The sequence below is a fragment of the Scleropages formosus genome, chromosome 2, assembly GCF_900964775.1.
Source record: "Scleropages formosus chromosome 2, fSclFor1.1, whole genome shotgun sequence".
In the NCBI taxonomy this organism is placed as follows: domain Eukaryota; kingdom Metazoa; phylum Chordata; class Actinopteri; order Osteoglossiformes; family Osteoglossidae; genus Scleropages; species Scleropages formosus.
Window position 1 is genome coordinate 31,939,617 of NC_041807.1, and position 24,970 is coordinate 31,964,586.

The 24,970-nt window shown below is 41.0% G+C and overlaps 2 protein-coding genes across 3 annotated transcripts; both read left to right on the forward strand.

Annotated features, from left to right (window-relative positions):
• The first annotated feature begins 975 nt into the window (after positions 1-975).
• Positions 976-15,725, forward strand: LOC108925638 (sodium-dependent lysophosphatidylcholine symporter 1). 2 transcript variants are annotated; one of them, XM_018737760.2, is made up of 14 exons: positions 976-1,170; positions 1,942-2,064; positions 3,079-3,203; positions 6,071-6,203; positions 6,777-6,855; positions 7,397-7,560; positions 8,183-8,273; positions 9,124-9,245; positions 9,708-9,791; positions 11,066-11,149; positions 11,527-11,639; positions 13,076-13,219; positions 14,042-14,218; positions 15,154-15,725. In XM_018737760.2, the coding sequence occupies exons 1-14, from the start codon at positions 1,090-1,092 to the stop codon at positions 15,230-15,232; spliced, it is 1,599 nt and encodes a 532-aa protein (XP_018593276.1). In that variant the 5' UTR covers positions 976-1,089; the 3' UTR covers positions 15,233-15,725. The 2 variants fall into 2 exon arrangements, with proteins under 2 accessions (XP_018593276.1, XP_018593278.1); XM_018737762.2 differs by having other exon boundaries at positions 1,945-2,064.
• A 1,854-nt stretch (positions 15,726-17,579) lies between these two features.
• Positions 17,580-22,625, forward strand: fkbp1ab (FKBP prolyl isomerase 1Ab). Its single transcript, XM_018737613.2, has 5 exons — positions 17,580-17,835; positions 17,984-18,031; positions 19,899-20,011; positions 20,943-21,102; positions 21,439-22,625. Exons 1-4 carry the CDS (start codon positions 17,799-17,801, stop codon positions 21,069-21,071), a joined length of 327 nt encoding a protein of 108 aa, XP_018593129.1. The 5' UTR covers positions 17,580-17,798; the 3' UTR covers positions 21,072-21,102; positions 21,439-22,625.
• Positions 22,626-24,970: the final 2,345 nt, after the last annotated feature.

A 24,970-nucleotide genomic window follows, 5' to 3' on the forward strand; every position in this document is an offset into this window, starting at 1 on the left:
CCTGAAGACCACCTACAGAGCAGACAGGGGAGTCTCAACGACCAGCTGCCTGCTCCACAAACTGCTTTTACAAAATAAACAATTTTCTACTGCGGGGTATGTTTTACTTGTCAGAAGATGGCCTAACATAAACAATATGTTTACTTTAAAACATTCAAGATATTTACAGTGAAACACATGCCATGGTACCGCAAATATTCAGGAAGCAATCCTGAGGTAACAGAAATTTGAAGTTTACTGGTTTTCTTTCTCGTTGCTTTTGAAGCACAGAATATACCGTAAAACACAAGCCAACAAGGTAGCTACGTGCTGCACCAGATAAGGTACATTATTAGTTCATAATCATAATCAACCCGGCATTTTTAAAACAAAAATATGTGCTTTTCTAACGACCCGCGTTACTGTTTTAGGAGGGAAACCTGTATAATGTAAATAGGTGCATTGTAGGGAATAATGTTAAATGTGGGTGTGCAACCACTGGGGGCACTTAGGGGGAAAATGATGGGGTGTCTGTGCCTAGCAATGTGGAGAGAAAGCTGGGAAAGCTGGTTGTAAGTGCACTGCAGGTCCTGCAAGAAACGGGATTTTCGGAGCGGGAGTATTATTTTCCTGGTGCTAAAGTTCGAATATTCGTTTGTAATGAACGTTACCTCTGCATCTTTCTTCGTCCAAATCCATTGGATTAAAGTTGAAATGCGTTCTTTAGAGGGTTACATAGGGAAGTGACTTAAAGCCAAATACGCCGGTGACAAACACGGTAATAAAACCCCAGGCACGCTACCCGCTGCGACATCGCGCCGCCCCACGACGGAATGTACACTGTCCCAATTACGAACGAAGAGCCCCTTTTACTCTGAGGGCGGCAGCGATCGCTTCAATTTCTTTTACGCGTGCGCAATAGTCTGCCGTAATCCTTGGCAAATACGCGCAGAAGGAAAATGAGGCGCCCAGTTTCAAATAAGAGGGAGAAGAGGAAGGACGTATCGAGTGTCCGTATTGCGGAACGCCTCTCGGAGCGGAGAGAGAGAACCCATAAGAGGGCCGGGGACGCGCCGGGGTCTCTGAAAGTCTCGCGATTAGCGGAGCATCATGGCTGGATCCTCGGCGGACACCTTGGTCTCCAAAACTCCCCAGGAGGTGAAAAAGTGCCAAGACTGGGATATGTGTTCAGTAAGACTTCGACTTTAAATTTCTGCATATCTTCATCTTCTTGTGTCTGAAAAAGTTTCTTAATTACTGTAAATTGATTGGACACACATACCTCTGTTTCTGATTATTTCATAATCATGATTATCATCATGTGTCTGAGGTAAAATCTAGGTAAAAGAGTAGTTTTTTTAGAAATATCATACATCATGAAGGTTTTGGAAATGTATCCACTGGGATATGCAGTTAGAAGTTTGGCATGAAGTTACGCTAAATACACATCTAAGATAATCACTTCTTAGATTTTCATTTTATAAAAATGAAACTTTTTTTTTTTATGGCTGTGCAACAATAACATGCTACACTGTGATACAACCTAATGATCTGCACGTAACCCAGAATTTTGAGGGAAGTGATCACAATTAAATAAGAACACTAATATCTGAGGTATAGGCCACATTATTAATTGAACATACAGTTTTTCTTCATGTGAAAACAGTATGTAAAAATGCCAGACATTTTGGCTATTTTAAACTTCATTCGTTAAACTTCAGTCATTCCAAAAGTGTATTGACATCTTTTCAGTTATTTTCTACTTATATTGCTTAACTGACAATCTAAAGTGACAAGTTTGGATCGTTCAAAGTTGCAGTAAACTGGGTTCGGTGTCTCTTTAAAAGGTTTTATAAGGTCCATCTGCATGAAATTCCTCCTGCTGTCTTTTCTCTCAGCTCTATTTATCTTTTTCCAAACTTTGTCCTGAACTGTAATAATCAGTGTCTTTTCTGTCTTCAGAAGCAGCCCACAGGGATACCTTTGTCGAGGAAGCTGTGTTATGCTGTGGGAGGTGCCCCGTATCAGATGACAGCCAATGCCAAGGGCTTCTTCATGCAGATCTTTCTTCTGGATGTTGCACAAGTGTGTATTCTGGTGACTGCCCTATAAGCACAGCTTACACTTTTGAGTACACTGTCTTTGTTTAGTGCTTGTAAACATGAGAGCACAGATTTCAGATGTCAGGTTCTACTCCCTGGCTTTCTGGGGCAGCTGGTAGAGGGTGCACTGGCTTGTGCACCCATTCCTCAGTCAAGCCCAGATGTAGTTTTTTTTTCTACTGCTCGAAATGTTCTGTAATGTTTCCGTGTGACGTACATAGGAACACATGCTGCAAGAGATAATGTTATGTAAATTTGTTGATGTGTTTCCGGGAATATTTCATCATTGTTCTTTAAGGTGGTACGATATTTAACATTTTATGCTGTAAACAATTGTTATGGGTTGTGAACCAAAATATCCTGCTGTACAAATGCATTGATAAATATTGATTATATATTGTAGCTAGTATTATACAGTCATATGTTAAATATTACATTGTATAAATAATACCCCAAAAGTGTTTTACGATCAGTGAGCCTTCAGCATTAAAAAGGGAAGGAAGCTCACTTCTTTTCTTTGTATAGCAAACCATGTGAAGTTCTTCACAAATATGCTGTTTACTTTGTGCATGTTTTAGTGTTACAGAACATGGATTGTTGAAGGTTAGAAAAAAAGATGGTAACATCAAACTCATCAGACCAAGTTGGATTTTGATCAGTTTAGATCACAAAGAGCTTCCAGTCCAAGTATAACACAGTGAATAAGTTTGTAGAAACATGAATGTTTTCATTGGAACAACATAAAATGGATTTTCAAGTTTTCCAAAACCAATAAGCTTTCAAATTGCAGGTATTTCATGGTAAAATCAGTCATCAGCAGTGAGGAAAGTTAGGTTGAAAAAAGCCAAATCTAGCGTGTGTTCCAATCAATTTATTGAGGCCTTTGCCTAAAGTGTGAAGATTTTTGAACAGATACAGATTGCAAGAATGTCAAAGTCAGAGTGGTTTGGTGTTGTAGTGTCCAGTGTAAAAAAAACTGTCCCTTCTGCTGTTACAGATGGATGCCTTCTATGCATCCATGATCCTCTTCCTTGGTCGAGCATGGGATGCTATTTCAGACCCCCTGGTTGGGTATGCCGTCAGCAAGAGTAGAAAGACCCGTATTGGCAAGCTCCTACCGTGGTAAGCGTGGAGAGGTCGGGGCTGCCGGTCCTCCTGGATGCTCCTTCCCTGCCAGTATAATTAATAAAATTTATACGAACAGGTAAAAATAGTCTAAAAGCAGATGGCTGTGTTTAAATCGGCTCATTTATTGCTTCTCCTAATCACTCAGTAACTTTGTGTGCCTTGTATCATCAAGTTTCATTAACCTTCATTTAACAGTGGACACTGACTGTTTGACGTGTTTAAGTTTGTTTGGTATTGTGTGGATCTAGGCCCACAGTACTGCATTTAGTCACTAGACTCTACAGTCCATATTAATTGTCATTGCGAGTGGCGTGATGTTTGTGGATTGCTATATGTGTGTATGCCATTGTTGTTGAAATGTTAACCTGTTTACATGCCTTGGTTTATAGTATCTCCCAGAGATGTGTTTAGCAATTTTCTGCATATGTTTTTAATTTGAGGTTGAGGAACTGGGGGAAGGGGGCTTCATAAAGCTCGCCGCCGAGTTACTATAAAAGAAACGTTGTGAGTGTAAGTGCCCTGGAGCTGCAGTTCATTCGAATGGCATGCGCACGTCTGGGCTTATATGAACTCCATATAGCAAAAAGCTGTTTTAAACATAGTTAGTGTTTTTGTCTTAGGGAGGTATGTGATCATTCATGTGCAAAACATCATAGGGACAAGAGCAGTGCAGGCCTTGACATGCTGCATATTGATATGAGAAAGCACAACATAGATTCACTGTAGAGACAAAGTGTGATCTGGGTTAGGGTGGAGCTGGTAAATGTTCTCCATCTTCAGTAGGGTAAAAGAAAAAACTTAGTGGTTGATCTGTCACATGCAATTGTCATGTAAATGTAGCGTGTTTGCTGATAATTTTTAATTTTGCACACAAGACACTTTTTTGCAAAGAACAATAGAAAATAAGCCAGTTTTCAGCCAGGCATAAGTAGTTTTTTTTTTTTTTTTTAAATCCATTAGCAGAGATGGAATCTTGTTGTTTCTGCACAAATCTGGAAGTAGTCAGGAAGAAGAACTGCCTTTCACTGCAGTGGTATTTCACAACAGTAAATGTTAGGCGACCAACTGTGTCGGCACATAATTTGAGAAACCTGTGTAAAATGTAGAGCCTTAATTTTGTTCCAGACTTGCTGTCTTTTCTTTACTACCATGTACTCCTTCCCATCCAAGCTTCTGAGCTCATGCTCATAGGAGTTTTTTTATTTTTTTAAATTCAGATCACATTCTTGTGCTGTAGTTACAGTATACAACAGAAGTGAGTACACCCTATGCAATATCACTAAAATATCAAATGATTCAAAATTGTATCACCTTTGAATAATTGCATAATTTCTAAGTTGACAAGTCGAGTATTTCCTCTTATGAACAATCAAAAACAAATACTTTGGAAAGACTATATTGAAAATACAGACCCTGAAATAGAAGCTCAATGCAACAAAAGTGAATACACCTGTGATCACTGACTCAAAAGTTAGAAAACCTGTGATTGTTGAAACAACATTGAGTAGATGTGTGATTTCCCATTAGCCTAATTGCATGAGTATGGTTATAAAATGACCTGTGAACACCAGAGCTTCCTTACTTTTGGACCTATGAGCTGTGTCTATCTGTATCATGGCTTCACATGGAAAGGAATTTGCAGAGGAATTGAAAAATCTGATTGTGAGGCTTCACAAAGATGGAAAAGGATACAGGAAGTTTGGTGACCGACTAAAAATGAGTTTGAACACAGTTGCCGCAGTAATCAGGAAGTATAGAATGAGCCATAGTACCACTAATCAGAGCCATAGTGGCCATCTTCCTAAAATGACACCATGGACAGCATGCTACTTGCACAATCTAGCTCTGAAAATCAGATGGGGGAAGTGCTTCAAACTTGGCACAGGGGTTATCAGTGGAAATCGGAGTTCCTGTGACAGCTCATGCAGTGCGAAGGACACTGCATAACGTCAACCTCTAGGGATGGCGTTCAAGGAAGAAAACCCTTGCTTGCTCTTCAGCACAAATTTGCAAGATTAAACTTAGCTAAAGAACATAAGCCTGATGAATACTGGGAGCACATTTTTTGGTCAAATGAGACCAAGACAAACTTATTCCGCTCAGATGGGGTCCAGCATGTTTGACGTGAACCTGGCCAGGACTACCACAGTAAATGCACAGTCCCGACAGTGAAGCACAGAAATGGAAGTGTGATGTGGGGCTGCACGAGTGCAAAAGGTGTTGGTGAGATGACATTTATAGATGGAACCATGAATGCCTGTGGATATACCAAAATACTGGCTGACAAGATGATTCCCAGTCTTCAGAAGCTTGGCAGAAGAGGAATATTCCAGCATGATAATGATCCAAAGCACACCGTGAAAACTATGATCGGGGGTAATTCAAAGAGAAGGGTAGAGCAACACAACCCCTCCAGCAAAGAGCAGCTGAAAAAAATTCTCTGAAGAATGGCAGAACATCTCTCCTGAAATATGTGCAACACTGGTATCCTCCATGCCGAGGAGGATTAAGTCTGTCATCAAAAATAAAGGTGGACATTGTTGTACAACGTATTGGGGAAAAAATAAAAGATTTGAATCTAATGAAAGGTGTACTGATTTTTGTTGCATTGCGTTCTTACGGTAGGGCCTTTATTTTTAATATAGTAAATCTAAACTGTTTTTAATTTTACATAAGAACAAATGCCCTACTGTTCAACTTAGAAGTAATGGAATTACTGTAAGGTGACACAACTTTGAATCATTTGACATTTAAGTGATATTGCACAGGGGTGTACTCACTTCTGTTGTATACTGTATGTTGGAAGAGCCTCTCAGTGAGTGAAGTGGTCGTGTCGTGTTTGCGATGGTTATTGTTTCCAGGATTGTGTTATCCACCCCCTTCGGCATCCTGTCCTATGTGATGATGTGGTACACGCCTCAGGAGACCATGTCTCCAGCCTTCAGCTTCTCCTGGTACTTCACCATGTGCTGCCTCTTCGATGCCTTCATGAGTGTGAGACAATTTATTTCTGCCGTCCCTCGTATCATGACACAGCTAAGTGTTATGGATTTTTTTATACTCTGAATGAAATTGACAACCTTAAGAAACTTAAGGATTGTTGCAAAGAGCCTTCAAGTTATGCATCTCAGACATATGTGGAGGTGGTTCACACTGGGTGAAAGTATAGAGCCTGCTTGGAGGTGGGCTGTTTACAAATTTGGAAGACTAGTGAGTGATTAATTTGTAACACACACAATGGGTTTCCTACAGAATCCCTATCCAAACCAATGGTTTCACCATTTTCAATAATAATAATAATAATAGAGTCTACTCAGGGCCACAGCTTCATCTGATCAGGCTCCTGCACACACATTTTTTCAAAACAGTGCAACACTGAAATGCTGGTGGAAGATCACTGTCAGTTCTGGCTTTCACGAAATGTTGATAATATAGTTGGTAGAACTGTCCTGGAGCCCTTTCATGGACCCTGTCATGACCATTATGTTCTTTTCCTTATTCTGCATATTTGTTTGGTATTATTATTGTAAGTGTCTTATACTCCCATACATACTGTTCTCTCCGCAGTGTTACCATGTTCCCTACTCATCCCTGAACATGTTCTTAGGGGGGAACCAGAAGGATAGAGACTCGGCCACAGGCTACAGTAATGCATCTTTTTCTGTCCTTGTTGAAGATGTTACTGTTCTTGCGTTACTGCTGTCCAGATTTATAAAATGTGCTCATTAATGAGCCTTGGTCTAACCTTGAGGAATGTTAGATATGATGGAAGTGCGTGTTGATGTGCTCACCTTAATGGGTATTTCCAAGGAGTCATGACACACAACAAAAAAAAGTATAGGCAAATCATGCTGTGGCTTCTGTTATGTGAGGATGTTTTTTTTTTTTTTTTTTTTTTTATTAATGAGGGGAGTCAAGGACTTTTTGGAATGGTGTCAATATTGTTCCTTTGTGTTAGGATTTCCTTCCTTCCGCTCACACATTCCGAGGCTCAGCATAATCATTCTGCTGAAAAAGAAAAAGCCTGAAGATGAGCCCATAGATGTTCTACATAACTGATCTCTTCTTTGCATTTAACACTGGTGGCCACTGTCTGCACAAGCACTATGTGTTTTGAGTGTGCTGCTCAATGTCTTCACCTTGTCATTCTGTTTGTGCGTTGCGTTTTCCCCCAACCTCTCCGAGAGGAATGGGAGTGGAGGTGTTCTCCACGCTGGCTGGGGCTGCCATTCAGGGTCAGATCGTGGGGGTATTCCATGCAAAGAAGGTCCAGACCTGTAGCCAGCTGAACCACAGCGAACCTTCTCAGCAGAACCTCACCTTGCCTCTTGGTGATACTCTGGCAAAAATGGTGAGGCCCTTCTTCGTGGTTTCTGCTCTCTCCCACCAGAGATCTAATCTGGAGGTCATACTTGTTACAATACCTCTGCTCACTTCTACACGACGCCCTGAACATCTCTCCGAAATCCCGTTTGTCCTACCACTAAGGCTGAATAGAATCCCTCTGCATATACAGTGAGAAAATTTGTCATTTTATGCGTGCTTATTGCATGTTCTCAGCACTTAAGGTCACTTAGTTGCATGTGTGACTTTGAGGGATGTTCATATTTACTAACATTACATGATGCAAAGAGGAACTTACTCAGCACAGGCCAAAGTAACATGTAGTATGACCAGCTGACTCGTACATGAATGCTGATAAATATTTTGTTACAGTTAAGTGTTCTAGTTTAAGCTTTTGTGTGTGTATGTGTGTGTGTGAGTGAGATTTATCTAACTCTGCCAGTGATTTTGAATTTATTTTTCTAATAAAATACTCCATCGATCCACCCTATATTGTTGGTGAACTCCCCAAACCAGGAACATCCTGGTGTGCTGCAGTCCCGTTTCACCACACTTGTTCAGAGGGTGTACAATGTCCTCTCTTCTTTTTATTCTGTATGTTGCTGACTTGTCTGTCTATATGAGCACAGAGGATGGCCTATGTGGTTGCTGCAGTGATCATAGCATCCCTCTACTTCCTGTGTTGCCTTGTGCTCTTCTTGGGCGTGAAGGAGCAGTTGGGTAAGTGATGCAAAGTCTGTAGTGTAGCAAGTTCAGCCCTGTGCAGAATGTGACTTTTTTCTGAGGGTGTGAGCTCTTTCTTACCCAGGGACCTACTGGGAGAGGGACCGATGAAACCTAGCGAGGTGTTTCATTTCAGATAGCACTCATCCACATCAGCCATGTGGAACAGCGATTAAAGAGCTACACAGACAGTTGGAAGCTGGAGGCTTTAAGAAACACAGCTACTTTAATTTTGTGCAAATTACATAAACTAGTCCTAATCCATTTGTCTTAGTGTGTTGGATACAACTGTAAAGATAAGGAAAAGATGGAATGAAAAATTTGGTTAATTACGCTTCAGTGAGATTAGTAAAGTCTACGAGCATAGATAATGCCTCTTTTGATTTAAAAACATTATGATAGTTCTTTTTTTTTTTTTTTTTTTTTTTAAATGTTTTGGTCTGACATGCCCTTCCCAAAAAAGTTGCCTCAAAACATTCAACATATAATCAATTGTATAAATAAGTATGTGTGAAATAAGATTAAATAACACATGTGATCGGTAGCATGCAGGAAAAATGTAAGAAGGCAACAGAGGCAAGTTTAAAAAAGGTCCTAAAACTGCAACAGAAAAAAAACAAATTGATACTCCCTCTGGGGACCCAAAGTCAAGTTGTTGTCAATCCCCAATGCAGAGGTTAACAGTACACAGTTGACGAAGAGTGTAAGCACTGTCTGAATAGATTCAAGAGAGGTCCGTTGGTCACCTGGACACATCATGTGATGGTGAACGCTTCTTTAACTTGCTTTAGCTCAGTCTAGCAGTGATCCACACTGGAATCTCCATTTTTTTTCTTTCGTTTTGCAGCCCCTCTGAGCACTCTGGACCGAATCCGAATACCGTATGTGTCTGGCTTGAAGATGGTGGTGAAACATACTGCCTATGTGAAACTTGTCTTTGGCTTCCTCTTCGCCTCTCTAGCCTTCCAGGTTGGTGTCTGCAGGGCTGTTAGCAGCCCTTGTACCTTAATCTAAATGTGTAATGCAAATGAAAGGAACATTCTTAGTCAAATTTTTAGTTGGAGGCAGGTATTACCATTTAATCACATAGATCTGTACATATGCTTTTGATGTATAAATAAAATATTTATATTGTAAAATGAGCTGTATCCTCACCTCCTTGTGCAGAGATTACATAAACACTGTATGTGCCCTAAACCACGAATTATTCCATTTAAAAAAAAAAAAAAAAACATGAAAATACAATGGGGGTGCCATTCAAATCTGGCTGTTTGTTCAAAGTGAGCATGTTCTGTATTCTGAATGTCTTCATGATAAGAGGAGGACAATTAATATGATGTGTTGGTGATGTGATGATGCACTTCTCGAAACTGCGATCGTCAGTCTGAGGGAAACATTACACCCCCTGCTCACTGTCTTTCTATGTTTCAGATGGCCCAAGGAAACTTTGCCTTGTTCAATACCTACGCAGCTGGCCTGGGCCCGTACTTTCAACACCTGGTCCTCATCCTGCTGGTAAGTAACAGTAATAAAACCAACTGTATTAGCAAATCTGGTGTTCCTGAGGCTGCTCTTGGTTATTGCACATGCTGCTGCTCTATACACAGGGTGTCCTAGTTACCTATTTAACATGGCAGTATCGCACTGCTACTCCAAACACAAAGCTTGTAAAAAAAGATGGACATTTAAAAAAAAAAAAAAAAACCTTTGTTTTCGACTTTCACGACCAATACTGAGAAAACAAAACATAACTAGGGTATCGGAAATAATAGTCCACCTTCACTGATGTAAGAAGCACTCCCTGTCATCAGCAGCCTTTGAATGCAAAAGTTATCTAATGCCTTGAATTTGCCTACAACATCAACCAACTACTGAGCTCATGCAGCAGGGTGGACTACGAAGACAGATCTTGTTGCGCTTGTGCTGTGCTATGGAAATTCTGTGGCTTGTGATTACCCATCATTCCGTTATTTCCGTCTGCTTCATGAAAAAATAAGGCCACTCGTAGCGTAGCAGTTAAAGCTGTTGCCTTCGGACCCAAAGCTTGCAGGTTTGAATCTCACCTCCAGCTGTAGTATCCTTGAGCAAGGTGTTTACCCCCAAATTCCCCCAGTAAAATTACCCAGCTGTATAAATGGGTAAATAATTGTAAGTCAATTTGAAGAAAAGCATCACCTAAATGAATGAATGTAATGCAAATAAATAGTCGGAAATCAAAGGAATGAATTATGACCGTGCCATTCTAAGTATCCAAAATAGCCATTACTTTCATTTTTTCTAACATTTCCATGTTTAAAATGCATAATGCATGCAGAAAACAAGGGAATGTCACCCTTACATTAATAGCTAATATCTTAGTTCTCAGTAATATTGCCTGAGTACTGCGGCTTGTCAGTTGAAGACTCCATTGTGGCTGCGTTTCCTCAGGTTTTGAGCATGTTTTCATTGTGATTTAAGCTGTCATTTTGGCATCTGAAATGCACGCACCACGTCTTTCATTACGAAAATTTGACATCATGATATTTGAAAATCAGTACTGCTTGACCTGATATGGTAGGATGTATGGCATTTTTACCACTATTCCAGTACGAAGAATAGTAAAAATGTATCGTGTCATACTGCTTTGAAGTGTCATGTCATGTTGTGGATGTGGTCTTCCGACAGTATTTCAGACCAAAGATTTCTAAAAATACAAATGTGTGACAAGTGCCATGACATTCTAAATGTTTTGGTGTCAGTGTGTGAAGTCGCTTTATTTCCATCTGACTGCATTGTTCCTCTGTGTGCAGACAGCTGCTACGCTGTCCATCCCACTGTGGCAGACCCTCCTCGTCAGAATCGGCAAGAAGACCACCATCTTCATTGGCCTGACGGTCAGTTTCACTTGCACAGTAGTGTGAGATCTCGGGGAGCTGCACTGTTTTACAACAAAAGGGTACTTACAAAAGCTCAGCAGTACAAAACTTCAAGATGCCTGGGTACTGGTTTCTTAATGCTCAGTAGGTTCCCTTCACATATCTTCATATATGTATGAAAATATGTGAAGGGAGCCTACTTGCAACATGAGTATTGCTGCTTAAAGTGTCATTTCAGTCATTTAATTAAAAAAAAAAAAAATCTGTATGAATGGGCTGAAATATAAAATAAATTTGACACTACTTATATATGTAGATTTTAAGCCCCCCCTCAAAAAAAAAAACAACATTCAAAGTTGAGTCTACTACTGGTTTTCTCTTCCTGTCCCACACAGATATACATCCCAGCTCTGATCATCATTGCATCCATAAAGAGCAACCTCACAGTCTACATCCTCATGTCCATCATGGCTGGATCTAGCCTTGCGGCCCTATACCTGCTCCCCTGGTGAGCTCCTGCTCTCAAATTAGACTACAGTTCTCCAGTTGAAGCTCCAGGAGCCCAGGACTCTGCTGTAGTTGCCCTCCAGTAATATATCCGTATGTATTAATGGGTAATAACAGCTGGTAGCATAGTAGTTAGAGGAAACTGCCTTTGGACCCAAAAGTTGTAGGTTTACTTCCCACCTCCAGCTGTAATACCCTTGAGCAAGACACTTAAATTGCTCCAGTGAAACCACACTGCTGTATAAATGGGTAAGTCATTGTAGGTAGCTTAACATTATAACTTGCTTTGGAGAACAGTGTCAGCTAAATAATGGTTAACAAAAATAACGGAATAATCAGCTGCACATAAGCAGCCAGATTAAAGAAGGTATATTCTGTGTATCTGTAAAAGTAAATTTAGTTTGCTTTTGTCTCAGTCAGCTGCTCTTCATTGACACATCACTTTCAGACATGTAGATAACTTATCTGTTGCTACAGAAACAGAAGAAATGGGGAAGTCTGGTGACATTTAGCAAATTATGCCACGTGCATTTATGTATAAGAATGACATCCAGCATTTGGAAATCAAGCCAGAACATGAAACCAATGCAATGTCTGAATTTCAAAAGAAGTTTAGAGGGAAAAAAAAAAATAGCATATGGATTTTAAAAATTTTTTTTTTTCCATTTTTATGCTATTGCAGGGCTTTCAAATGTAATCCTGGACAGATACGGGTTTCATTTCATTCCACGTTTCATAGTTTTTAATAATTTAGTTTCATTCCCCTGGAGGCATTAGACATTTGTAAAATAAAATAAAATAACTGTTGTGTAAAGCACTAGAACTGAGAAACTGTACTTTAATGTCTGAGTTTTTATATACACACACACACACACACACACACACATTCTCAGAACTGCTTGTCCCATACGGGGTCACAGGGGAGCCGGAGGCTACCCGGCAACACAGGGCGTAAGGCCAGAGGAGGAAGGGGACACACCCAGGACGGGACACCAGTCCGTCGCAAGGCACCCCAAGTGGGACTCGAACCCCAGACCCACTGAAGAGCAGGACTGTGGTTCAACCCACTGCGCCACCGCACCCCCTGTTTTTATAGATATTTATGCTTTATGTTCATGTCTACTGTAATGTGAGTCATCGTGGTTAGAACATAAGGACCAGTTGTTCCCCAGTGATGAATTTGACCAGTTATTTTTCCAAGTATGTATTAATCTGAACTTCAAACGGGGGTGAAGAACACTGGTCCTTGAAAGCAACAGTCTTGGAGTGTTCAGAAAATGTATTAGAACGGTCTATACTATATGAAGTGCTAGGTGGTGTCATATACTGTCCAGATAACCACTTGCTTTATACTAATTATGATAATTTACTCTCACTTCAGCTTAATGTCCAATACTTTGAACCCTTTAGTTCAAGGTGTTCCTCCCCTCTTTTCAGGTCTATGTTACCAGATGTGGTTGATGACTTCAAGGTGAAGAATCCCACCTGCACAGACCTTGAACCCATGTTCTACTCCTGCTATGTCTTCTTTAACAAGTTTGGTGGGGGTGTGTCTGCTGGGGTGTCCACCTTGGCGTTGCAGTGAGTTATGCCTGTGCTCACCGAGCTGTAATCCTGTGGTCTGTGTGGAGTTTGGAACTCTCCTCCAATTTACGTCCTACGTCTCTCTCTACCTGCGGAAGCACTGAGACCAAAATTGGTCACATGCATTTGAACATCTGGTTCTTAAAAGCTATGCGTGACAGCTAGGGTAGTGGATAGAGCTGCTGCTCTAAGACCCAGGTTTGAATCGCAGCTCCCTTGAGCAAGGTACTTACTTTGAATTGCTCCAATAAAAATTACTTGTGTGTTGGTTTATGCAATACACTGTCTCTCCTCTTGTCAGCACCATGAGCTGTGTGTCTCTTCAGGATGTAATAAACCTCATGTGGGCTGTGCACTACACTGTATCGTTCAGGGATGCTTCCTATAGAATGCAAACTGTTCCTACAGAACTTTTAATCATACCATGTTTTACATGTCAAAGTACATTTGAGTTGAACCTGCAGTCACTGTGAGTGGAAATGGGTAGTACAACGTAATGAATTGCTCAAAAATTTTGAATTACTTAAGAATGCAGCCGACTGCATTTCTGCTTTGGTGAGAGGGAAAGAACCCATATGGCTCTGAGTACTGGTGTGTAAATGCTCTGTGTCACGGTAAAACTTTGGACGACTGAGTAGCATGCATAATTGTAGGGTGAGAAGATTGCTTTATATTAATCATTTGACTTGTGCTAGTTAAGGTTCAGGTGCGGTTCTCAGAGTTTTGGCTCTAAAAACAGACCAAATAACTGCAGTGAGGAAATTCAGTGAAGTGCAGAGGTCCTGTGTTACGGCTAATTAAGCGAGTCTCCCTCCCCAGCTTTGCCGGGTACAGCCCTGGTGCCTGCAAGCAGAAGGACCAGGTGGTGACCACACTGCGGGTGCTGTTTGCACCAGTGCCCATTGGTCTGCTGCTTATAGGAATGGTGCTCTTCTATTTCTACCCCATCGATGAGTCTCGGCGAAAGCAGATCCAGATCGAGCTGGACAAGGCCAGGTGAGTCACTGCCCCACAAGCCTGTCAGGATGTGGGACTGACTGGGAACCTACAGAGTGGCTGTATGGAAGCATGTCAGCTGACAAGCATTGGATGAGCATACAGTATGACTCATCTTCTCTATAATAATAGAGATATTTTTATTCACTGCTATAGGATCATTTTCCCAGATTATATAGTGTAATATGCAGAATACATTTATCCTGTTATTCAGACCTAATTCATTCCTGAAAAGACTGAACCAGATGGCAAAATTACTTTTAATTGCATCTAAAATAGACACACACACACACACACACACACACACAGTCCACAACTACTTGTCCCAAGTGGGATTGCAGCAAGCAAAAGCCTAACCCAGCAACACAGGGTGCAAGGCCGAGGGGGGAGGGGACACACCCCGGACGGGACGCCAGTCCACCGCAAGGCACACCAAGCGGGACTCGAACCCCAGAATCACCACAGAGCAGGCACGGCCAAACCCGTTGCGTCACCGTGCTGCATATAAAATAATTTTTTTTAAAAATATTGTGCAGAAGTATATGGGTTGGTCTTCAAATATCTTCAAATACTTGGCTATTAATTGGGGGGTGCAGTGGGTTGGACCGGGTCCTGCTCTCCCGTGGGTCTGGGGTTCGAGTCCCGCCTGGGGTGCCTTGTGACAGACTGGCATCCTGTCCTGGGTGTGTCCCCTCCCCCTCCAGCCTTACGCCCTGTGTTGCCGGGTTAGGCTCTGGCTCCCCGCAACCCCGTGTGGGACAAGCGGTTCAGAAATGTGTATTTGGCTATTATCTTGAAATATTTTCTGCCCGTGCACCAGTTTTAAACGTCAGTTTTGTCTTCATTTGTACAATCTGACAGCCCCATGTTTTGAAATACCAGGCTGTTCCTGAGCTATATGAAGTAACTGTTTCCTGTGCCATCTGTCCTAGCAGCAAGGAGGACCAGAGCTCTACTCAGCACAATTTGCCTCTCGAGAGCCACACAGAGCCTCCCAACACAAATGCCATCTAGAAACCTTGCCACTCTGTTGGGGGGAAAAAAAAAAAAAAAGCCGTCAGTCCGTCTTGTCAGCCTTTCCTTGTCTTTTGATACGTGTGTCAGCAATGAGGTAATTTGCCTTCTATAGATAACCACCTCGAAGTCCAACAAAATATAAAAACACACATAATATAAACTTTTCCCAAGGTAATTAGTGAAACTAAATGTAAGCTTAGGAAATGAAAAAGGCTACTGAGCTTTAGTAGCTGCAACTCATCTCCCAAAGAAGAAGGAAGTGAACAGAAGAATATCATATAATGGCCAGAGTTTCGAGTTCTTTATAACTGATAGACTAACTCAAATCATTGTCTAACATCAGAAAACATGTACATTTCCATCCAATAAATGAACATCAAAATAATATACTACATGCACATTCATATATTCCAGGTTCTTCTACATGTGTCTGTGCGGAGTTTGCATGTTCTCCCCATGTCTGCGTGGGTTTCCTCTGGGTGCTCTGGTTTCCTCCGGGTGCTCTGGTTTCCTCCCACAGTCAAAAGACATGCTGTTGAGGTTCACCACAGTGTGTGAGTGACAGAGAGAGAGAGAGAGAGTGTGTTCCACTGATGTATGGATGAGTGACCCAGTGTAAGTAGTGTATCTAGCAGTGTAGTCACCTTGGTGAATAAGGTGTGTGGGCTGACAACACTACATAGAGTTCACTGGAAGTCGTTTTGAAGGAAAGCATCTGCTAAATAAATGTAACTAATGTACCTCGCATGTCACAGCAGCATGATTCCTGTTCTTTATACTGATCTGAAACGACACAATATAATCTGCTGAAAACAACAATTACAGATTTATTCTTGACCTGAGCATGTTACTTGTCCAGCTTGTGCCAGTGAGAGTGGAATTATATTGGAAAATGAAGAACGGGATATGTGCAAGCAGTAATGTTTAACTTGTAATGAATGACGATGGAAAAGTAAGTGAAAAAGATGGTATTGCGTGTGACTTGTCTGTAATTCCCATTCTCACAGAATTTAAGCCAAGAAAAAGACCTGTAACAGACATCATGCACTTGTCCTTCTGCCACAGTTTAGACTCAATTCATAAAGAATGTACAAGTGGAGCATTTCACACGTGTCATATGTCCGTATGTCCTTGTCCCTGTGCTGAGAAGTTGGGATGAATGTCACCAACCTTTGAAATGCAGTGAAGATATGATTGTGTTTTTAAACATTTTTTTAAATTAAAATGTAGGTGCTGTTTTATTTAAACCGCATTACTACACTGTGTACATCTGGTCAGGTTAAGCCATTTCTGGTGTCAGAATACATTTCACAGAAATACCTCTTTTTTAATGTACTGTTTTGTAATGAATCTATGCATCAATGTCTTGAATATGTACATTTTCAATTTCATTTGTATTCAGTTTTGTAACCTACACAAATTGAACAATTCTTGCATGTGCATATATTTTTGTAATGAATGTAAAATTTAACACAGGTTATTTGGAATCCTTTTGAATTAAAAATTCACGTAAAACATCGATCGTACAAGCCAAGGCAAGGTTGTTGTCTCATTCATTCATTGTACAAAGTACAGCATTATTTTGCAGTATCAAGAGTTAAATATTGGTACAGTACACTTTATTGTAGCTATAGCTGAGGTTATTACTGAAATAAGGATGTTTAGTAATAAAAACTTCTAGGAATTGTAACTTGAGGGTGAAAGTGACGTCAGTTATCCACAAAACTAGGAACAGCTCCCAGCTCCAAACTGAAAGTACTCTACTATAGGGCAATGTACAGTGTTCAGGTTGGCCATCAGCGCCCCCTAGTGCTGTGCTCCAGAAACGGCCACTATTGCTCACATGCGCGCGCACTTCCGATGAACTCCGTGTACTGTGTCTTTAACAGGACGGTGTGAAATGCTTTTGCGGCCGGCTAATGTTTAACCGCAGTTCAGGCGGAGGAAAAACAGGCAGCAACCGAAAGCCACTTTTAAAAGAAATCACAATTCGTTTTGAAAATTAAAAACAAACCATCTACTTACAGCTATCTCAGATCTCTGCAGGTATTCCCTCTGAAGTGTAAATCCCGGCGCTTTCCCCATTAGGTCATGAGACTCGGGAAATTCTTGCGCTAAATTACTATGTTCTCCAAAGCAACGTCTATTTGGAACACCAACTGACGGGGATTCGGAAGATAAATGATTGATTCAGGGCATTCTCAAGCACGTTAACTTTTTTTTTTTTTTTTTTTTTTTTTTAAAAGAGGCTCACTGTAAATTAAACCGAAAATCCTACATTTGCCCCCCACCCGCAGTTAGTTCTTCATCTTGAGCATATTTATAATGCGATACGTCCACATGATGTAGGACCCGATCTTACACGATCTGCCGAGTACCGCGCTCGCTCTCGACCCCCGCGCCACAGCGCAGCCAACCCGAGCGGGTCACGTGGGTGGCGCTGCGAAAGGAGCCTGTCGGGGTTGCGCATCGGGAGCGCGCTGCGGGAGGGTCGCGTCCACGCTGAGCTGCTGGAAGTCAGAGCAGAGGAACGGCAGGATTCCGGAGCGGCTCGAGAGACAAAATGGGCGTCGAGATCGAGACAATAACCCCGGGCGACGGTGAGCGCATCTCCCGCGCGCCTCCGACGGCTGAAAAGCGCCCCTTCGATGCCTCTTTTCGTGTTCTGTGATTCCGGTGTTAAAAAGACTCCTCTTGCTGACCGCCTCTCGTGTCTTTTCATCCTTTTTTTTCCGTGGCGTTTCACAGGAAGGACTTTCCCCAAGAAGGGCCAGACCTGCGTGGTGCACTATGTCGGTATGTTCCGTTTGGAATCTTGTTGTGTTGTGATTTTGCCGGGTGTGTGTGTGTGTGTGTCTGTCTGCGCCCTGGACGTTCGCTTTTCGGGCCCCACCATGTATAGCGACGTTTCCGTGTTTTTTTTTTCCCCTTTTTTCCTTGCGATAACGTGGTCGCTAAGCTAAGCTGTTAACCAGCGATGGATACTAGAGGCTCGTAGAGGCGCGCTCATCATGTGCTCCACGCCATAATTTCCTGCAGCCGACATGTATTTATTATAATTTCTATGTATGTGTCCATATACATGATGATCATGTTTTTGATTCCCCCCCCATAAGCCCTGCGGCAATGTCCCCGACGGACTCCAGCTGTGTAGCCTCAATAATTCATGACGCTCGATGTTAATTTCATTGTGAAAATATTATGCATGAAGGAGCGAACGCGGAGCTTTGAGGTGTGACCGATCGGCCGAGCGGAGCGGCCCTGCGGCCTCGTGGCGGTGGGTTCGAACCCAGACACGGGTCGGTACTCGAGGGCAGCACCGTCGGTGTCCGATTCGAGTCCGACCCGACCGATTGCGGTCTACCGTCTAGTAACGTTTAATAACGACGGCCAAAACGAGGCTGAGTGCGATCGTACCTGTAAGTTAACGCTGCAGACAGAGTAACGCCCGGTGCTCTAGTCTAGTCTCTGACTCACTCACACAGTTATTTACCCCGCCGGTTCGGGGCTCTTCTTCCACCACAGCATTGATTGCTTTACTTTCTTTCAAATAGACAAAAGTTGGAGGAAATGACCGCGTTTTACTGAAATGTGTGATGGCGGCTCTTAATACGTCTTAGTCCTGCTGACAGCAGTGTTTGTGTAACCCCGGCGGGGGGCCGTTCAGTAGGAGACGAAGGGCGGCGGAGCTCAGCGTGTGTAGCGTACCGACCGTGTGATACAGTGTAACGCGGCGCAGGACAATGTGAATGTAGCGCGCGCGCGTTATATAAACACAGTGCTCTCGGGGAACGTGGACGGACGCACCGCAGCAGCCCGCCGAGTGTGTTCTTCCGCCAGTGTGTTTAAAGCAAATAGCGCGTTATGATTTTCTTAAGTTATTTTTTTTTCATTGTTAACCCTTTACTAAGCCGACATGTTTATTCGCTGTGAGTGTGTGTGTGTGATGTGCCACAAGGGGAGGACGGGGACACGCATGCCTTTTTAGTTTTTAGGCAAATCCAGCTTAATTTGTATACTACTAGCTCAAATTAAGGAATAACTTGCATTGCCAACAAACTGATGATCATAAATTATTAGTACTCCTGGTCTAGTATACTGCCTGCTGTACATATGCACAGCTAGTAAAAAAAGGTGTTGGGATTGATGGAACATAGTTTATTTGGGTTATTTGTTAATGTGCTTTGAAGATGCCTAATAGAAACAAAGATATGGTTTATCTGTTAAAAAAAAATTGTCTGATGACTGCACTACTGCATTTCGCTGTGTTTTTGCAGCCATCTGTGCAGACCACATCCTGTGGGTATTTGATTATATAATGCATACATAATACCCGGATCCATGTTCCATGAAGTGGTCCTGAACGAGCCAGCGAATTGCTCTTTTGGCATGACATAACACTATCCTGCATTGCTTTCATATATATATATATATATATATATATATATATATATATATATATATAATTTTAAAACTTTCTTGGCTTTTCTTGTATTAAATTTTACATTGTAAATTGTTGATGTTTAATGTTTTAATCATAAAAGAATGTTTCGGTAAAACACAAGTACATCGGTTGACCGCGTTCTGTAGGTTGTTACTGTATGAGCGATATATATTTTTAAACATTTTTTTCAGCAAACTCATAGCAATCTCTAATCCGCAGGCTGCCTGACAGATGGACGCAAGTTCGATTCTTCCCGGGACAGAGACAAGCCCTTCAAGTTTAAGATAGGAAAACAGGAAGTGATTCGTGGTTGGGAGGAGGGGGTTGTTCAGGTACAGTAACTGCAGAATTTACCTGAGCCCGAGGTTACGTGCGAGTATTGGTTCAGCTCATACTTTTCCCCAAAGTGACTTAAGCTGCCTATAATAACTTAGCCATTTATCCAGTTGTGTAAGTTTTACTGGAGCAACTTTAGGGTAAGTACCTGTTCAAGGATACTACAGCAGTTGGAAGAATTTGAACCTGTGACCTTTGGATCTGAAGGCAAGAGCTGTATCCACTATGTTCTCGGCTCGACCTAATCTGCATTTGAGGAAACTGTTTCCTCTGCCGGTAAAATTACCCGGCTGGGTAAATAATTGCACCTTAACATTTTAAGCTGCTTTGGAGAAAAGCATTAGCTAAAGGAATGAATGTAAACTTGTGTAAAGGTATGTACCTTAACCTTGTGTTTAATTGGGTTTATATATACACACTGTGTGTGTGTGTGTGTGTGTGTGTGCGCGTGCACACTGTATATATATATATGCGTATGTGATTGTAGAGTCTTAGTAGGCAACATCTCTGGCATTTTGTGTGATGCAGTATGTATATTTTCTGATTCACACATGTTTAATGTAACTGCTTTCAGTTTGATTGCCTCAGAATACAAAAATTGACTTTTTGCCTAACAAGCTTTTTAATGAAATATGTAGCATTTTGACTGCATTGCTGTTTCATTGGCGACTTCTTACAATCTGTTCAGTTGTCAGGTGTTTTTTTTATATATATATATATATATATATATATATATATATATATATATATATATATATATATATATAATTTTTTTTTTTTTATTGGCTTAATGAAATAAAAACAAACTTACTGCTTTCCTATAAATAAAAATGGAAGTTTTCTAGGGCGTCATAATCCCAGAAACATGACCCATTTACCCCCCCACCCCTGCCTGTTTTTTTTTTTTTTTTTCTTTTTTTCCTGCAGATGAGTGTGGGCCAAAGGGCCAGGCTGACCTGCTCTCCTGATTTTGCCTATGGAAGTAAAGGCCACCCAGGAATTATACCACCCAATGCCACTCTCGTCTTTGATGTGGAGCTGTTGGGCCTGGAATGAAACACCCCTGCCCCTGGCTGTTCTTTTTTTGGTAATTATCGATGTGGGAGATTGTTGCATTTGCTTTACCGTATCCAGATTGTTTATTAGTGATATTTCTTTCAGTATTTTTATTTTGCAGTATGTCTATAGATGTACTTCCACTGTGTGTGGATCATGTAAGGCATGTTATGGTTTACAAGTTGTTGGCATGATTAGTTTATGCAGTTTACTCTTTATTAAATAACTCCCTTTTTAATGATAAATGCTGGTTATTCCAGTTAAGTATTCTCATTAAAGGTCTTGCCCTGTATCTGGAGAGTCTATACTGCACATTGTCTATATTCTTTCTTGTGCACTTGACCATTACTCTGTTTTCCTTTGACAGGTTGGCTTCTATTTTGGGAACACAGAAAAGTTAAGAGAGTAAGCACTTGATTCCATAACAGGCTTGACTATATAGTTTCACTTTGGTCACATTTATTCATATAGAAAAATATGTATTTGTGAGAGATGGATTTTGTTTCCTTCCACATGTTTATCTTTTAAAAAATCTTTTGTGCCATAACCTTATAAACCTTGTGAAGTTCTTAATCTTGAATTTTACATTGTGCGTATTTGCTTTGTTTTGTATAGAAATTAAGTTGTGCATGATTGAGCATATACACAGATATACCAATGAAACATCACCAGTAATAGTAAGAAAAATGGATATTGAATGCGTTAATCTGATGGTGTTTAATAAGGCCACGAATGAGCCAAGTTAGTAAGATCAAACTTAAGGAAGGCAACGAAAAGCACATTTTTTACACTTGAATTAGGTAAGAGGCAGTGTGATGAATATTATTTTTTTAACAGTTCTTTTGGGAAATGTTAAAACACAGGAAATCCTAGCTTAATGGAAATAAATGAATAAGGTGAGCTAATGGTATGAAATAGGAAGTCCTTTAAAATACATCAGTACCAAAATGTCTGATCTAATTTCTGTTAGTGTAGATCATTTTGAAATGCCAGCCTAATTTCGAAGTGATGGATCCATGGTTTTTTTCTTTTTTTTTCTTTTTTTTTTTTTAAAAAAAAAAAAAAAAAAAAACTTGAGTGGAAGTGAATGCAGCTGTAACAGGTCAACGTGTCATCTGAGAATCTTTGAAGTTTCATTTGTACAGTACCTTTCAAGGCAGACCATACGTTCCATTAGGTGAATTATGATTTGTCTTAGTAATATCTGAAAAACCCATTGGCCTGAGTAGTTGTTTTTAATATGTCCCAGTTTATTTTTTTTGACCCACTTGCCATTTTTTTCAGATGCCAACTTTTTATCTCGGAAATACTGTAACAAAAATGAGTGTCCCCAGGGGCACAACATTGGTTATGGTTTATGGCAGATGCATTCTTTATATTGGTAATCCTGAAGTCTGTTACGAGATGCTGGTCATCACTGCTCTCTACTTTAGTTTTCCAGTGTGGCATGAATGGTCCTGTACTGCGCTGTATATCTGTGTGCTAAATTAAGTACGCAAGAACAACCAATGATGAAATAAAATTTGCTGTTGCAATAAAGTGCTTTCTATCAGATCCAGGGGGGAAAGACTGGTTTATTTCACACTGGGGGCAAAATGTTATTTTTCTAGCCTTAGAATAATTGAGGATTGTGAGATAAAGGCCCGATGTGATTTTGATCGACTTTGAAGAGACGGATTCACTTTTGTCAGAATTTTGTCACTTTACAACTTTACAGATGATTCTCAACCTACGTACTCGCTTCTTTCTCTGAAAGGGCCTGTTTCATTTGCATACTTCACACACGTGTCCATTAATAATGTGTAACACCAACAGCCGCTGAACTTTCTAATTCATGTACAGCTACATAAGAAATTATATACAAACCCCTCATGTAATTAATGCTTGAATTTAGACCCTTTACTGGGTCCTTGTACAGTGAGAAACATACATATTGGGACAGTAAAGTAAAATTGGTTATTTTTGTTGCATATTACTGAAATTTGTATTTCAGATTAAAAAGATGAATGTGAAATTATGAAGAAGAGAATGTCAACTTTTGTTGCTGGGTAAAGTTTTTCCATTCTAAACCATGTTGGAATAATGCTGGAATTTATTCTTAGACTCCCGGTTTCATCTGAGCATAAGTATTAAGATAAATATGAAAGCAAATTAGAGCTGTGTAAAGTTAGCATTTGGTTGCATGCCCTTTACATGCAATAACTGGGCATAGGCTGTGAGTCAGGGCACACTCTGGATGGGATGCAAATCCCCTATAGGGCCATGACACATTCATTCAATCATATCACACAGAATAATTGCAAATTAGTGCTACCGCTTCACCTGAAACACACCTTTGGGTTGCAGGAGGAAACTAGAGCACCAGGAGGAAGCCCATGTGACTACAATGAGAAGATGCAAACTTCACACAAACAGCCAGATTCCAACCAATATCCACACACACCACATGGGCACTGTGGAGCACCAGTGCTGAGTAGAATATGGTGAAAATGGGGGGAAAAAAATTATACTGGTGCAGATTATGCAGATGATAACATTGCTCAAAAGCAAAACAGAAGTGGCAGGAGCAGGAACCAAGAATCTTGCATTCATTTCTGTTATCGCTTGTCCTAACCAGGGTCACAGTGGTCTGGAGCCTATCCTAGGAGACAAGCCATAGTTGTTTCTGAATTAGTGAGTGGTGAGTGGCAGCTATGTCTCTTTCTCCTAATGTAATGCACAAACTATTTTCTACGAGATATACGTCGCTTTGGAGAAAAGCATCTGCTAAATGAATAAATGTAAATGTAAATGAACTATCTGCACAGTACGGGAGTTTATTAACGTAGTTAAAACAAAACCTGGCACATGCGGAGAAAACCATAACTAGCAAATCATCTAGAGGCAAAACAATTTTTTTTTCAATATTAATGGTGCCAGGTTATCTGCAATAGGACAGTACCAAGAGACTTGTGTCAGTGTGAATCTAAAAATCAGCTTCCATACAAGCTGCTATCAAAAGCCTTAAATGTGCAAAGATCACAAATCAATGATTTTCCGAAACAGAAACTACAGACGCAAAGAAATGTGGTGAAACCCGGCTGTTTAATATTTCACTATGAGGGCATTCTTCCTGGGGATTAGACGCCTTCTTTGTCTAGTCCTTAGGAGACGACCGTTTGGCTCCTCTAACTGGTGGGTAAACCTTCCGGTGAACAGCGGCGACCAGTTTGTACCTGTTAAGAACAGTAAGGTGTGCTGGATCCAAAAAGAATTTACACTTAGAAAGGCTTCGTCATGTTGGATATTTCTAAAAGTGTAATTTCGAAACGTCTAACTCCTGCGCGCACTTTATCTGGGATAACCTGTATGGCGGTATCTTTAACGGTGTTAGATATGACAAAGGATTAAAATAGTAAATGATGAGGCCCAGTGACGCAGGCATACAGGGAGTGTTCCGCGTATAAGAATCGGTGATTCATGGTGCCACCCCTCGAGAAGAATGAACTCACACAGCGGGAGGCGGGCGCACGTTTTCCTTGCGTGTGCATTACTAGCAGATCAATAACCATCTTTCCAGGAAGGACAAGAAATCAGAGATTGTGCAGTACATATATTTACATACTTCCATTCAGCCGATGCTTTTTGCCAGAGCAACTTACAATGTTAAGATACTTACAACTGCTTACCCAACTACACAGCTGGGTAATTTTAGGGCAAGTACCTTGCTCAAGGGTACCACAGCTGGATGTGGGATTTGACCCCGCAACCTTCTGGTCCAAAAGAAGTCGCTCTTATCACTATGCTACACAGTTGCCCCCCCCAAGCACTCTACTGAATGTGCTGTGAATAAAATGCCCATTACATGGGCTATTAATGGTGCAAAAGAAGTATTTTCTTATATATTTTTTTAAACTAAA

What these genes read in the sequence shown, in the direction of transcription:
- LOC108925638 (XM_018737760.2), top strand. Translation starts at nt 1,090, where the DNA reads ATGGCTGGATCCTCGGCGGACACCTTGGTCTCCAAAACTCCCCAGGAG. An exon ending in ACCTGGTCCTCATCCTGCTG is followed by an intron (nt 9,792 to 11,065) that starts GTAAGTAACAGT and finishes CTCTGTGTGCAG; the next exon opens with ACAGCTGCTACGCTGTCCAT. An exon ending in ATCGAGCTGGACAAGGCCAG is followed by an intron (nt 14,219 to 15,153) that starts GTGAGTCACTGC and finishes CTGTCCTAGCAG; the next exon opens with CAAGGAGGACCAGAGCTCTA.
- fkbp1ab (XM_018737613.2), top strand. Translation starts at nt 17,799, where the DNA reads ATGGGCGTCGAGATCGAGACAATAACCCCGGGCGACG. An exon ending in GACAATAACCCCGGGCGACG is followed by an intron (nt 17,836 to 17,983) that starts GTGAGCGCATCT and finishes GGCGTTTCACAG; the next exon opens with GAAGGACTTTCCCCAAGAAG. An exon ending in CTGCGTGGTGCACTATGTCG is followed by an intron (nt 18,032 to 19,898) that starts GTATGTTCCGTT and finishes TCTAATCCGCAG; the next exon opens with GCTGCCTGACAGATGGACGC.